The 16376-nt window shown below is 42.2% G+C and overlaps 1 protein-coding gene across 1 annotated transcript in view; it reads left to right on the plus strand.

Moving 5' to 3' along the window:
• The window catches only part of tpo (thyroid peroxidase), a 44434-nt gene extending 28100 nt beyond the window's left edge, over window positions 1-16334 (plus strand). Inside the window, exons 5-10 of the mRNA XM_052085748.1 lie at window positions 909-1167; window positions 8407-8577; window positions 11110-11347; window positions 14143-14351; window positions 15033-15206; window positions 15497-16334. Of these exons, the coding sequence (XP_051941708.1) occupies window positions 909-1167; window positions 8407-8577; window positions 11110-11347; window positions 14143-14351; window positions 15033-15206; window positions 15497-15507 (1062 nt within the window). The 3' untranslated portion in view covers window positions 15508-16334. The remainder of the gene's footprint in view (window positions 1-908; window positions 1168-8406; window positions 8578-11109; window positions 11348-14142; window positions 14352-15032; window positions 15207-15496) is intronic.
• Window positions 16335-16376: the final 42 nt, after the last annotated feature.

Below are 16376 nucleotides of genomic sequence, written 5' to 3' on the forward strand. Positions count from 1 at the left end.
GCCGCTCAGGCAGTGGCTCACTACGATCGCGCGGGCATCTTAGCGAAAAAATCTTACCAGCCTTCCGCAGGAACTAGCTGATGAACCACCACCTTACGGGCGGCGAACCAGCTAGTATATATATATATATATATATATATATATATATTAATATGGTTTCTGTTGGAGGACAAATATGATACAAACATTCTTAACGTTGCTTTAAAAATGTGGAGAGTAAATATTAAATGTCAACATTTCTGTCAACGAGGATTTGCGTCATAGCCTGCGATGCACGTTTCTATTAGCAGGACGGGATGCCAGGCAAGGTGGCTGTTGTGAAAAAAAAAACATCTCATGTACAATTCACCAATGGTCCTGGTAAAGAATGTGAAAGTCGATGGCTGAGAGAAGCATTTTAAACGGGACACGTGAGCTACAACAGTTAACACACTGCAAACGTGCGTCCCACACCTCGATCATCTTCGGAGACGTTACGGATGTTGCTCATTATGGCATTCGTGTGTAAGTGCGTGCGTATGTGTGCGTGCAGTCACGGGTCGATCGCGGGAGGTCTGTTGATCAAAAAGTAGATTCCTAAAACATTCCTTCGTAATCATCTTTATGTTCAATCATTATTTTATCCTCATTGAACAATGGTACTTTTTCTTTCAAACTTCCAATGTTGGAGCAGAATGAGCTGTATTGGCATTTGTAAGGATTTAGGCATTTTGAACTGGAGGGTCCTGGTTAGAGTCCCGCTGTAGACAAATGTAAAAATGGTAACAAGTTGGTGGGAACATGCTTGTTTGTCTTTGTCCTGGCTACTGTTGCTGTGTATCCCGGTAATAATTTAAAAGCAGCACGCTCTCATTGGGCTTTAGTTTTGCTTTTACAACTGAATTACAGTGTTTTCTGCTTTTTCTTAGATTATAACCATGAGAGATTATGTTCCAAAAATAATTGGGAAAGAGTTTTTTGACAATTACATTGGACCATATGAAGGATATGATCCAACTGTGGACCCATCTGCCTCGAATGTTTTTGCCACGGCGGCATTCCGGTTTGGTCATGCAACGATCTCCCCAGTCGTCAGGAGACTCAATGCAAGCTACCAGGAACATGAAAGTTTCCCCAGTTTAAAGCTGCATGAAACCTTCTTCACTCCATGGCGAATCATCGAAGAAGGTAAGAGTTATTCATGAAACTGGCTAGACATGTGTTGCTTGTCATTTCTTTACTCGGCTGAAATCTTCAGCATTATCTCCACCGTAATAGTCATTCCCTTAATGGACCACTTTTTAACATTTTGATGAATGGTAATGCAGAAAATTTGGCAGAACATCCAAAGTAATGTATTTTTTTCCGAGCACAATAGCTGTTGTTTTTAAAATAAACAATATTATCACAACCACGGGCACAACAGAAAAACATTTCCGTTGTGTGGCGAGGGTGACAAAACTCCCTAGGCTGGGTTAGCTAAGATTGGGCAGGCATGAGTGCGTTAAAAAAGCCACAGTCAGGGTTTCATGGAAATAATTCAAACCTATCCACAACAATGCCCACCACACACATAATCAAGCAGGAACAAGTCTTCGTAAAAACTAAAATGTTGCTGATCTTAATTTACTAGATACTGCTACTTTTTTTTTATGTTGCTTTTGCTCCCCTAGTCTACTCTCATGCAGTGATTCCCAAGCCCAAGTAAACAGCAGTGATGAATTGTCGCCAACGTCGGACGCCATTTTGTATCCTACGATCAATGGTTCATTCAGTCAAATCGTATCTCAAAAAAGCAATGACCAAAAATCTCGTAAAGGGTCTGTACTATGCTATTTTAAGATTTCCACAGTTAACTATAGGCACGTGTTTGTGGCACAATCTGTGGCACAATGGTGATCTGATTTTTTCTGAAAATATGAGTTGTTTTGTTGGCTATTTTAACAATGAATGTGAGACGCCTGGCTCACTAAAATCCCATACTTCCGCGTGTGGCTGCCGCACCATTTTCATGATGTTTCAAAAGCCAGCCACTGCGTACATATGAATCCATATGTATCTGAGCATGCACCACCCACAAAACAGTAAATACTAACAATAAAGTCGCCGGGTCGGCCGGCGCCTCTGCTGGGGAGGCCGCTCGTAGCGCCCCTTTCCGGATACACTTGTCCCGGTTGTTGCTTGAGAAAGCAGATGCGTGTTTAGTCTGCAGGGGCAGTATGGAGGTGGCTCCTACAATCTTATAAGATCGAGGACCCAATCGTTTTATTGGATTGGACGTAGATTATGTTTAAAGACAGGAATGAGGAGGAATGTTTAAATGGGTGAATGGAGAAATGGGGTATTTTATTTTATTTATTTATTTACTTATTTATTTTGTAAGGAATTAGCATTTCAACACTGATAAATGCTCCAAAATCAGATTTTGCATGATATAGGCACCTTATTTTTTTTTTACAATTCTAAACTTTGATTTTGATTTAGTTTGTTCCTGCTTGTATGATGAATATGTTGGGCAAGATTAGTATATGTGTGCTTTTCATTTAATCAAACCGTTAATGTAGATGGTATGATAAACAATGACATCTCTGCCATGTCTTTTTCTTCCCATGGTGTGGAAGTTATGATCTTGATTGACATTGACTGTCAAAATGGAATGTAAATTGCAGAACACTCGTGTGATGACCATTTTTAGGAACTCGTCATCCAACATAGTGGTCCCCAAGCCACAGGCCACGGTATCGCACAGAAAGAATAAAGAACATATTACTTCCGTTTATTTATTTCGGAATCTCAAATATGTTTTATTTTGAGAAAAATACCGGATTCTCAGGTGCATGCGATAGTGATGGGTCCATGAGGCCTCATGAGGCGGGTCGACACACTGTGTTGATACTGTGTCACTGACCACTGCCACCTGCTGGACCTTCAAGATCCCTGCAGCCAACCCACTTAACAGACTGAATTGACTGATACATTTATTTGTATATTGAACATATAAACATACAATTCGGTAATAAATTGGCAAAAAGTGAAGGTAAGATATAAAAAAAGGAAAAGAAAATAGTCATCATCACAAATATGTGTTCAAAGGAGTAGAAAGAAGTAAAAAACCTTCCCCGAGTCCTACCCCTTCTTATATATGAATTGATCATTTTTCAAAATAGGAAAGAAAGTCTCCATATCAACAAATGCTTTTACCCTTATGTATGCTGTACTTATACATTTTTACAACTTTAGGTTTGTATATACAGTACATACTCATTGGAGCACATGTATATGTCGATTTTCTCATATTCATAATGGATGCTAAGTTTCATTAATATATTAAATCTCATCAATGTATTTCTGATGTATTGCTATATTTCATGAGTGTATCGAATTTATCAGCTTAATTCTGATTTGTGTAGTTGTCTTGTACTACTCTCGAATTAATTTTTAATCTCAGCAAGAGAGTTACTCATTTTACTGGTCCGTTTCAGAATCATTCCACAGATTTACACCTATTGCAGATACACTCCTTTGCGTGATGTTTGTTTGTGTTTTGGATTTTTTTGTATAGGTTAGTACCCCTTAAATTATGACAACTTTCTCGAATTTTAAAAAGCTTCTGGATGTTTTGGCAAAGGAGGTTGTTGTGTGCTTCGTACATTAATTGAAGTAAACCAGGTCATGAGATTTCATTGTTTAATTTGATAAACAGTGGATTTGTGGGTTCTGTCTATTTGGAGCCAGTGATTGTTCTGATTGCTTTGTATTGTAGTTTTAAAACGGAGTGTTTTACTGGCATTTCCCCATATTTCCACACAATAGGTCAAATATGGAAGTAATAAAAGTATGTGTACAAGGATTCAGCACATCCTTAGTTTTTGGGAGGATCCCTATGGTTTGGGATATTTTTCTTTTATTATCTATTATGTAGCTGTCAGCATGGTTTTGCATCTACAACTGTTCCAAGACATTTTCATAAAGTCATTCATCGATTTGATGATGAAGTGTATACAATATTATTCACATCCATGCATTCATTTTGCAACATTCAATGTGTTCAAATAATGTGAAGATCATTTGAATGAGGATGCTTGTGGGCTTTGACTTCACAATTTTTTATTGAGAAAATTAAGATGCTCCAATGTTTTAAAACTTCAGCCTGTTGCGTCTTTTACAAGCAATTTCTCCTGCTGTGGAGAACACACGCTCACAAGGGACGGATGAGGCTGGCGTACAAAGGAACTCCTTTGCGAGGTGGGAGAGGTTTGGGAAAGAAGTGTGTTGGTCCTTCCAGTACAGCTGCTTCCTGGAACCTTGATTGTCAAACATGGAGTGGAGAGTCAACCAATAATAATTACTGATTGTCAATTAATCATCAACATAGCAACCGTGAAAAGATGAGTGAACGTTTGTATACCTGGGTGTATCGCGAACTTCATTCTCATGCTTGGCCCGATAATGCCTCAGCATGGTGGAGGTGCTTCTGTTGGTGTATGACAATTCGACTTGGCAAATTCGACATTTCACCTGTAATGAAATGTGAATAAGTAGTAATTAAGAGTTACCTTGAAATGTATTCGGATTAGAATGGTACAACACATGTCAATAATCTGAGAGGTACTCGGCGAGTGCCTCTCGCCGACAGAAGGCGATTTGAATAAATAAATAAATAATACCTTATTCTCCGGGACATCAAAATGGTCCCACACGGCGGATGATTTGCGTCTCTGCTCCATAATCGGCAAGGAAGGCAAGGCACGAACACGAAGTCTGCACTGACACGAACTTCGACAAGCGAGCGTGAGTGAGGTCTGCCTTGTTTCGGCAGGTGGCATTGTGTCGCCAAACGCACTTCCTTAAAAACACTGTGCGGGCGGGCTTTTGCTGCGTCAACGCCCTCTGCACTGAGTCGACGCCCCCTGGACTAAGTGGCGCATCCTGGACTGTGCCAAGCAGCCGATGCAGTCTAAACTGCACCGGTGCAGTTCACGTGTCAATTAGCAGCCTGGACTGTGTCAACGCAGCCGGTGTGTCAATTAGAAGCCTGGACTGTGTCAACGCAGCCGATGCAGTTCACGTGTCAATCACGTGACGTAATGAAGCAGCACATGCATCAACACGTGGTTTGCTCTGTGAGCCCGGCGCACGTGTCAATGCATCGGTGTCGCTGGACCCATCACTAGTACACAGTATGTCACTCTTGACGCAGGTCAAGGCGTGCTTCTCGGTCACATGATTACTGTGTTACTTTTTCTCTTTTAAAACTTTCAGAATTACTCAAATTACAGTCACTCTTGAAAGCGGAAATGAACACGGACTTCGAATTGTGTGTCAAGTAATCATTGACACACAATTATACGTCATCAGGCGCCGACAGGTATGGCAGCCTCGGTCAGACGCTCCCTAGTATTATCCCTGTTTTTGTCATTTTCGTTTGTTTTTGGCGACCCTGAGCGGCTTACTTACACGAGGGAAAAGTTGCTGCGCATTGGGGAGTCTACGCTCGGTCTTTTTTCACCAGCACACGAAAATCCACAAGGTTTTTCGAAGCTAATCGCGAGCGGAGCGACTGCGCTGTACAGAGCATGGAAACGCCGCTGGAGGAGGGGGAAGCGAGCCGGCGTACTCGTCAAGCTCCGGCAGCGCGGATTTCGAACCCCGCTCCCATCTATCCATTTTGCTAATCTACGATCTCTGCCAAACAAGATGGATGAACTTCTTCTCCTCACAAAGACCAACAAAAACTTTGTACGTTCTGCTGCGCTCACTGAAACCTGGCTCAGTGACCGCCACCCAGATTCCGCACTACATCTACCCAGCTTCCGCCTTCCCCGAGCCGACCGCGACACGGAGCTATCAGGGAAATCGAAAGGTGGTGGGATTTGCTTCTATATCAACGAAGAATGGTGCACTGATGTCACGAAGCTCGACGCACACTGCAGCCCGGACCTGGAGTCGCTGTCTTTAATCTGCAAGCCATTCTACTCGCCACGTGAGTTCACCTCCTTTTTACTAGTCGGTGTTTACATTGCGCCACAAGCTAACGCAAACACGGTGATACAAACGCTAGCCGAACAAGTAAACAAACTCGAACTAAAATACCCAGAGTCACCCCTGATCATTTTGGGCGATTTTAATAGAGCACATCTTAACCGTGAACTTCCCAGATATAAGCAGCACATCGACTGTTTCACCAGAGAAGGCAACATTCTAGACCACTGCTATACAACAATCAAAAATGCATACCGATCGGTCGCCCGTGCAGCATTGGGTCTTTCTGACCGCAATTTAATCCACTTAATACCTACATACAGACGGAAACTCAACTGTGTTAAACCGGTTGTTAAGACTGTGAAAAAATGGACAAATGAAGCAAAGCTAGCTCCACAAGAATGCTTAGACTGCACTGATTGGGGCGTCTTTGAAACTTCAACGGGCACACTGGATGAATACACAGGTTCACTCCCAAACTCAGGCAACTCAGGAAAGAGAAAGAGGCCGCATTTAGAAGTGGAGATCGGGCACTGTACAAACATGCCCGAAACCAATTGACAAAGGAAATTAACATCGCAAAGAGAAGCTATGCAGAGAGGCTGAAAAACTAGTTCTCTGCTAACGACTCTGCATCTGTATGGAATGGCCTGAAAGCAATTAGTAACTATAGAATGCCATCCCCCCAAACAGTGAACAATAAGGGTCTTGCTAATGAACTAAACATGTTTTCTGCCGATTTGAAAAGGTCACCCCCATTTCCCACACACACCCACCTCTACCAGAAACCACTCTACCTACCCTCTTTTTCTCCACTACAGATCCACGAACAGGACGTGAGACGGCTCTTCAAGCAGCAAAAGATCAAGAAAGCTCCGGGGCCCGACAAAGTGTCCCCCTCCTGCCTGAAAGTCTGCGCTGACCAGCTGGCTCCGGTCTTCACACAAATCTTCAACAGATCCCTGGAGCTGTGTGATGTCCCATCCTGCTTCAAACAGTCTACCATCATCCCAGTTCCCAAGAAATCGGCAACATCGGATCTGAACGACTATAGGCCTGTCGCCCTGACGTCTGTGGTCATGAAGTCCTTTGAACGCCTTGTGCTGAACCACCTAAAGAACGTCACTGGACCCCTGCTGGACCCTCTCCAGTTTGCCTACCGGGCAAACAGGTCTGTGGAAGACGCAGTCAACATAGGTCTGCACTACATCCTCAAGCACCTCGACAGCACAGGGACCTATGCAAGGATTCTGTTTGTGGATTTCAGCTCTGCGTTCAACACCATCATCCCGGAACTCCTCACCCCCAAACTACTCCACCTCGGTGTGTCCCCTACGATCTGCCAGTGGATCCTCAGCTTCCTGACGGGACGGACACAACAGGTGAGACTGGGAGCAACAACATCATCAATACGCACCACCAGCACTGGAGCCCCACAGGGATGTGTCCTCTCGCCACTGCTCTTCTCTCTCTACACAAACGATTGCACCTCAACAGATCCAGCTGCTTGCCCACCACCTTTTTCAGCCACTCCCCTCAGGCAGACGCTACAGATCCATGCGCACCAAATCCAGTAGACACTTAAACAGCTTCTTCCCTCTAGCCATTAACTCCTTAAACAGTCACTGACGTAGTCACTCTTCTTGCACCACAAAATGGTACTACAAAACTACTGGTTACTCTAAAATGGTTCAATGATTTTGTTGTTTACGATGATACTAGTGCAGCGTGTTATACCGGAGACAAACTCCTTGTGTGTTCTACATACTTGGCCAATAAAGATGATTCTGATTCTGATTCTGATTCTGATTCATATTGCATCCGAAATGTGGAGCGTGCATCGGTGAAGTAGGCAATGAAGTTCGAACCTTCCTGAAGCACCCTACCACGTAACTGATTCAGGAAATTGAATCAGTCAGGTTTTGGCGATTAGATCGTGTTGTCATTTGAATTGACAGCGATAGTCCCTCAGCACGCCTTGTGTAGGTGTCACTCCAATGGCTATATTTGCAAGTATTTGGAAGTTGGAACAGTGGAACCAGCAAAATAAGGAAGCAATTCCCCAGTTTAAAAGTTATTTTAGAAACCCCATCTAAATCTGTGACACTGAATGCTACAAATGAAGTTCAGAAATACTTGGCAGAACTGAACATTGACATACACGAAGATCCACTGCAGTATTGGCAACAGCAATAACATAATTTTGAAGGCCCTGATGGCATGCCACTGTTGTATGTATAAGTACTGTATATAAATGGATGGATGGAGAGATTCTTCATAAAGCCTTTTGTAAACAGGAGATTTTTATCCCCTCACCCTCTGCCCTCCGGAGGTTGTTGCTGATGTCACAAACGGTTGGTGTTTGGTCCTTCCAGACACTTTCATGTAAGCTGAAACAAGAAAATTAAGCAAAAGTTGTTTCTTTTTTTTCTCCTTTTTTTTAAGGTGGGATTGACCCAATCCTGAGAGGTGCACTTGGAACGCAAGCAGCTGTCCCTCATTCAAACAAATTGTTGACAGACGAACTGACAAAGAGGCTGATTGTTTTATCTATTCCACAAGATATGGACCTGGCTTCATTGAACCTGCAGAGAGGGCGAGATCATGGACTCCCAGGTTCGTTTTAAACTGGACAATAAATAACTTCCGATGTTGTAGTGTAGCCCTGCGATTGGCTGGCAACTGATTCAGGGTGTCCCCCGCCTACTGCCCGAAGACGGCTGGGATAGGCTCCAGCACCCCCTGCGACCCTAAGAATCAATCGGTTCGGAAAATGGATGGATGGATGGATGTTGTAGTGTATGTTTATATTGCTAGATATCACTGCACTTCTCCATACTCCCAATTTCAGCAAATGCCAAATGATGTTGTTACTCCAAGAAAGCCTCCATGCTACTGCTGCCATGATTAGGACAGAACAGAGAAGCGGCAATCTTACACCAGCTTTCTTAAGACGTTATCTGCTTCACTCAAACTGCGTGTGGCTAATCTTGCTGATGTGAATGATTTAGTCTTTGTTTATCAATTTGGCTCATTTGCATAGAGGTGGGCAATTATTTGCATGTCACCTCATTTACATACAAGCAAATAACACCACATCCTGCTTGGCATCTCAATCAGTGACATATTTCACCATCTTCACGTGCTTTCACACAAAAGCCTCGCAATCTCCCACCATTTGACATGTTCTGAGGAATTGAATTTCCTTATGTTTTTGTGTTTGAACACAATGACTAACAAGACTATAAACCTACTGATATACACACATCATGATTGCGGTTGTTCAGACAATTTGTTTGATCCATCTCTTTGAAACTGCAAAGATGAGCTATTTAGGTTGACCTAATGCAGTGAAAATGACTCGGCGATGCGCCTGAAGACAAAATATGGCATAGTCATGGCAGGCAGAGCATCCCCTCCCTCTATGCAGATCATGAGCAGTGCGTAGGGCCCCATGCCACGCAAGAGGACACGTTGCGACCTGCGACATCTGACCGATGTGAGGACATGGAGACATGTCAATGAAAATTAGATCCAGACCCAGTCCCTCCCCCAACCGCTGCACCCCTCCAAAAAACGGTTTCAATTGCTCATGATCGTTTCAGGCTTCTACACAGCTTGCTGATGAGCTGATCATTTGAATTAAGTGAGTTGAAGTAGAGAGATCTAAAACAGGCAGGATATGGCTCTCGAGGAACTGGCATTCCCTACCCCTGGTCTCAAGTAAAGATCGTACCAATATTTTGGACTTTGACTTTGAATGAAGAATGAATTTAACATGGTCTTTCTCTCAGTAGACCAGGGGTTCCCAACCTTTTTTGACCGAAAATCTACTTTTCAAGACACCCAACCTTCCACGATTGACCTGTGCACATGCACATGCACATGCACACACACACACACGCAACCATGCACACATGTATGCCATGATGAGCAACAGCCATAATGGCCCCTAACATGAATGAAACACAAAAATAAAATAGATACAATGGTTTGTGAGTTTGTGAAAAGGAAATCACACACTGCCTTAGTATAGAGCTGACGCTGAGGCATGGGACACACTTTTGCAGCATGTTAAGTACAGAAACTATCGTACGTATGAGTACCGTTTTATTCCCCTGGCGCTCCAGAGTGCCATTGTTTGCCAGTGCCATCTGTGGATTGCAGCTAATACAAACATGGAATAAAAATAATAGTTGAAAAAAGATAAATGGCAACAGCTCAGATTGCAAGCTGCAATTGCAGACTGCTGACCGCTAATAAGGTTCGGTGATGCAGATCATGCGTCACCGTGGGTTAAAGGTGACCTGTTTTGTGATTGTATTTTTAAAATAGTTTTCTTGTAAAAGTGAATTGGATTGGATGCTTAGGGTGTAGTATACACTTCCACAAAAATATCCGGGCTAAGACATGCATGGTTTTGGAATGCGGGAGGAAACCAGAGTACCCAGGGATAACCTACGCAGGCACAGGGGAGAACATGTAAATTCCACACAGGAAGGCTGGAGCCAGAATGATTGCACCTCTGCACTGTCAGGCCGATGCACTCACCTGTCATATACCTATATCTACATGTCTATAGCTATCTATCATAGACATACATAGACCCTCTCCTAGTATGTTTATTTAGTTGCTTGATTTTAGATTCCCAAATCCATTATTTTTTTTAAATGTATTTTTAACTTATTTTTACAATATTAATGTTTTTACTTTCCATGAGATAATTTTCTCCAAGATTTGCTGCAATCACCAGAAATCAAAATATTTGTGTCATTTGCAAACAACCCAAATTCCCCTTAGCTTCACTGATCAAACTGAAACGACAATCTTGCATGTCACTCGTGTTGACTTGAATGTAAACACAAAACTGCAGTTTTAAACACCTTCCGATCCATATCTCCTCCGGGATGCTGGTCACTTGGCTTGGGTGGTATAACAGTGGTTTCTCTCGCCGAAGGTTACAGGTTTAAATTATCAGTCAGCCAACCCCCATGAACTAGTTGAAGTATTTTTGAGCAAGTTATTGAATCGCGGGTTGCTTCTGATGCTGTATCATGAGTAAGTGAATGAGGAGACTATGTTAGTACCCTGAAGGTGGAAAAGCATTCACATCTTCAAATGAAAGCTGATTGACCATTACATTTTCAGGATACAACGATTGGAGAAATTTTTGTGGACTGGAGCGCATCAGGACACTGGAAGATTTTAAACGGGTTGTAAGTGATGCCAGCGTTGCAGAGAGGATACTTCAACTGTACAAACACCCTGACAACATTGACATATGGCTCGGAGGACTTGTTGAGACATTTTCGTCAGGCTCAAGAACCGGTCCTGTGTTTTCATGCCTGATTGCAAAGCAGATGAAAGCACTTCGTGACGGTGACAGGTGAGGTCTGTACTGGAAATTTACAAGTCAAGATTAGATTGATGCACTTTTTTTGTTTGTAAAATGGCTCATGCTCAAAGTAACGGCAACATGTCAAACGTAGCTTCTTACAATGTTTAAAACTATTTTCGAGCCACTTTTCTGCACATTTACAAGAATATTTCTCACCTTGAATCACATTGTTCAACTCGAGGCCTGGGGGCCAGATCCATGTGACAACCTCCATGATCCTTGTATACCAAGATTTTAACGTCTCATTTAATACACAATTAACTTTTCGCAGTAAATTGAACAATTGAAAGACCTATTTTCCTGGATTTCTGATTTCAAAACGATCCATTTTTGTTACTATTACTTCCTTTGTACCACTTCTTTCATTATTTGGCGGATTGTTTATTTCAACTTGCAAGCCATTGTTAGAACAGGGACCTCAGTGAGCTAGAATCACACAAATGACCGCCAGGTCTGATGCCGTAAATATGGGCACAGTTCGTCACTTGTCATGTAATATCACAAATTTCAATTATGTAATCACCCAGCCCTATTTACATTGCTCTTTGGAAGGTAATTGACGGGCTGGGTGATATGTGTGGTGTGTTTGACTAATGCCCAGCAAAAACAAAAAAAGTTCTTTGTCTGTTTCTGTTCGGCCCAGTCCCAAATGGTCCGTGGGCCGGTAGTTGGTGACTTCTGCTCTGGGTGATATTGTGGAAGGTGCTCCGTAGTACGAGATAACAGACATCCTAATATAGGCTGTTACACCCAGTTTCAGAGTGCGGCCCGTATTGCCGGCGGTAAGTCGCATTTGTGTCCACTGAAGAGTGGATGCCAACATGGTCACAAATTTTGTTCACAACTTTTATGGACAAAATTTCCAGGTGCAGCCGAGGTATTGAGTGTGTCAGCTTTGGTGGCCACAGCGTTTCGCATCAGAGTGTGAAACGGTTGGGATGAGGATCAGCACCTCCAAATCTGGCACTCAGTTGGAAAACAGTGGAGTGGCCTCTCCAAGTCAGGAATGAGATCCTGCCCCCACTTTCAGAGGGAGCTCAAGAAGAGTATCATGAGGTCTTCTTTACAAGCCAGGGACGAAAGGAGCCAGAAACCGATCAGTGCAATGTCATGCATTGGCCAGAGCAGATGAGCCAAGCTCTCGAATTATCGGATATTCTACATTTCTCCCCTCATCTGTGGTCATGGGCTGTGAGTCATGATCGAAACAACAAGATTGTGGATACAAGCAGCTAAAGTGAGTTTCCTTCCCAGGGTGTGTGAACTATCCCTTTAAGATAAGGTGAGAAACTCTGTCATTAGAGACGTACTCAGTTTAGAGCTGTTGTTCCTCTGTATTGACAGGAGCCAGATGAGGTAGGTCAAGCATCGCGTTAGGATGTCTCCTGTATGCCTCCCTAGCGTGGTCTTCCCAATACGTCCCAAGGGGAGGAGGCCCCAGGAATGACCCAAGGGCACCCTTGTCTCCTGCCTGACCTGGAAACACCTTTGGAGTGGGTTTTAGGCTTCGCTCGAGATGAGCTCAGGACCCACAGGCAGACACACTGAAGTCAGTTTTATTGCCAGGAAGTGGGACTGGTCGAGGTGGCAGGAACTAAGGAGTTAGTACGACCAAGTCGAGGAGTACAGGAATGCTGGAGCGTAGCGGTTTGGCAGAAGTGTGTACGGCAGGAAGATCGCTGGATGAACTGGCAACGGGTGGCTCTTCAGGCTGGCTTTTATGCTGCAAGTGCCTGATTAGGGAGACGCCCAGCTCACAATGAAAAAGGTAGCAAAACACAACAAAAGGGAGGGGCGACACCATGGACAAACAATGGATTCTAACAGAGGGATGTTTGGACATCTCTGCTAAAGCTGCTACTCTTGTGACACGACCCGATAAAAGAAGATGGATTACTGCGTCGATGGACTTATTTAATATTTAGATTTAATTCACAAGTATAAAAGTGCAAAAAAAGTGACTATATATGTTAACACCAGTTTTTTAAACTCCGTTTGAAGATAATATGACAAAATATTGCTGTTCTTTTCAACATGAGTTGTTTTAAAAACGGTGGCTCATTAATTAGTACATTTTATAATGGTTGAAGTTTCCTGGTGATTTGCCGTTCATGATGTTTGGATTTTGGTGGCTTGTACAGGGATATTTGCAAAATGGTTCCCAGCAGTTAATTTGTATTGGATGTTCATAATTTAAAGATTTTTGTTCCATGTCAGTCAAATAATCTTCACCACAGGTCTCAAGCTCAAGGCCCAGGGCCAGATCTGGCCCGTCAGATTATTTGATGTGGCCCGCAAAAGCAAATCAAACACATTGGCTTCAATTATGCTTGCAAAAATTTCAACCAAAATTTCCTATGTAATATATAAGAGAGCTATTGTAAGTTTTTTTGTTACCAAAACCCTCATTACAGTAACTTAAACTATAGTTGAATAAACCATTATTCTTGACTTCCTTATATGGTTTCACAGTCATAACGGCCCTACAAGGGAAACGGTATATTGAATACGATTATAATGTGGCCCATGAAAAAAATGAGATTGACACCTCTGATCCACACAATCTTATCTGGCCCAACCAGGGTGCTTTGAAGCAGCTAACTCCAAAGATCACACCAGTCCATGACTCCACTGGGCAAGTTTTAAGATATCCTTTATTTGTCCCACAATGGGGAAATTACAATCAGAATTCAGAAAGGAAAAACGCTGGGTAGGGAGAGGGAGTTTTGTATGTTTTGAAGTTTTGCTTCAATTACTGAATTTTCAAGGTTTTTTTTTTCAAGGTTTTGGTGGGAGGCAGACGGTATGTTCAGCCAAGAGCAGAGGGATGAACTTCTAAAAGTTTCACTGTCTAAGATCATATGTGAAAATACTGACATCACAGAGGTCCCACCAGATGCCTTCATATTTGGGAAGTACCCCTCGGGTTACGTCTCATGTAACAATTTACCAGCAATGAATTTGGAGGCGTGGCGAGAGGAAAATAGTGAAGGTATGTGGCGCAACATCTGTGCTCTTAGCATATTAGCATTGTATCAATTTCAATGACAAATAGCACCTAACTGCAGTGCAAAATGTTCAGACCTTGGTGATCTGCCTTCTCACTTTTTATGGTGTACAGTATTTGATACCTTGCTGTATGGTAGCATTGCAATGTTAGCATTTTGTCATTTCTCATTAGAATAATTACCTGTCAACAGCGCACGATCTGCTACTGCACTTTAAGTAGTGAGGCTATCTTCCTATTTCTGAACAGATCAACATTTTGGATGTGAGCATTTAGGAATTACTATTTCAAGTAGTACCTGAATGCAGGATATGATGTAAAATTGTAATCATCTGCCAAGCGCTTTTTGTAGTTAGGTTTCTATATTGCCATCACGCCGACAGTTATGTCCGTATTTTTAGCCATTGTCATTCAAAAACCTACCTGACAGTCTTAGAATGTCAGCTTTTTAGCAACAAAGCATCAGCCTTGCAGCTCTACAGGACAGCTTTCACAAATACTGAATACAGTACAATGCTTCCAGGTGATCAGCATAGCAGGCCTATTAAAAATCTCTGCAGAAAAATGTTTTAGTTAAATTCAGATTGAAATTCAATCAACCATTCTGCTGAATTTGCAATGCCAATGTAATGTTTACTAACATGAGAACTTATCATCCACCCCCAGATTTAAAACAATGTGACTCTCCTGGCCAGATTGAGAATGGTGATTACATACTGTTCAAGATAGCTGGCAAATTGGTGGCCCTGTATTCCTGTTACCATGGCTTTAAACTAACAGGAAATGCCTTGATTGCTTGTGAAGGAAATCAATGGAACAACAAATTTCCACATTGTGACGGTATGTGCAATATTTAGCCAAATGGAAGTGCTGAATATCAACGATTGTATTTAGAATGGCTTCCCAGCAAGCTATTTTCAACCCAGACAATGCAAGATCTCTGTCCTTGGAAACACAATTTATGCTCCACTCTGACTGGAGTTTTACTACCATCAACTGGTATAAATACAGAAGTCAACCGTGCTAAACTATATGGCCAAACATATTAACATATTGACTTATCCCAGCATACAAAATAACTACAATAACTAACTTGGATAGCCATAACCATGTCTTTTCATTTCCTCAAGGAATCTTTTGAAAGTTGGCGAGACAATGGAGCAGACCTCTCCACCCCATCCCCACCACAGGAAACACCGGAATCCTCCTCCGGTTTAAAAAAAACGATGCCTTTCGAATTGTGTACCAAGTGACAGTTGAAAACAAAATTTGGAGTGAAATGTTTTGATTCGTTTGCAGATTAACTAGCCACCTAGAAAGTTTAGGGGAAAAAAAGCTACCGGTAAATGTCATCTGTCCAAAACTTCCACTGTTGTCCAAAGCATGTCACATTTGTTTGGCAAGAAGTTGCAGCCTTCATGTTTGTTTCTCATTAAAGTTAAGATCCAGGTTCCATGCCGAATGATAATGATGAAACTTTTTTTTTCATGACAAAACACTTGTCTGACAAGTGTATGTATCTTGTAAGGGACCATAACTTATTATTGCAAATTGATATTTTGTTCTCACAGGGTACCAATATCCCTGATACAATCCCTCAGTGCACAAATGTACCAATTGAGGTGTCTTACAAGTAGGTCAAACTAAATAAAATACTTATTCAGATACTTTCATTCAGTAATTCATTATTCAGTTTAATAACAGTGGTTTAATTGGAGACTCTAAATTGCTCCGAGATGTAAATGTTAGTGAGAAAAGTTTGTTTCACACCTGTTTGTGACCTGTGATTGACTCACATCTTGCCTAAAGTCAACTGTGATGGGCTCATTTTACCCATGAGGCGGAAAAGCTGCATAGAAAATGGATGTACTCTATCGTGCGTGGTGTTAAAAAATGTAAAACGTTTTGTTGCAACAGCCTTTTTTTTTTTTTTTTTTTTAAATTTTTCTCTTTATTGTTCATTGCAAAGACAAAGCATTCTCCAAGCTAAGTTAATGTCTAATAGCCAAC

This window comes from Hippocampus zosterae, chromosome 14, assembly GCF_025434085.1.
Source record: "Hippocampus zosterae strain Florida chromosome 14, ASM2543408v3, whole genome shotgun sequence".
Lineage (NCBI taxonomy): Eukaryota > Metazoa > Chordata > Actinopteri > Syngnathiformes > Syngnathidae > Hippocampus > Hippocampus zosterae.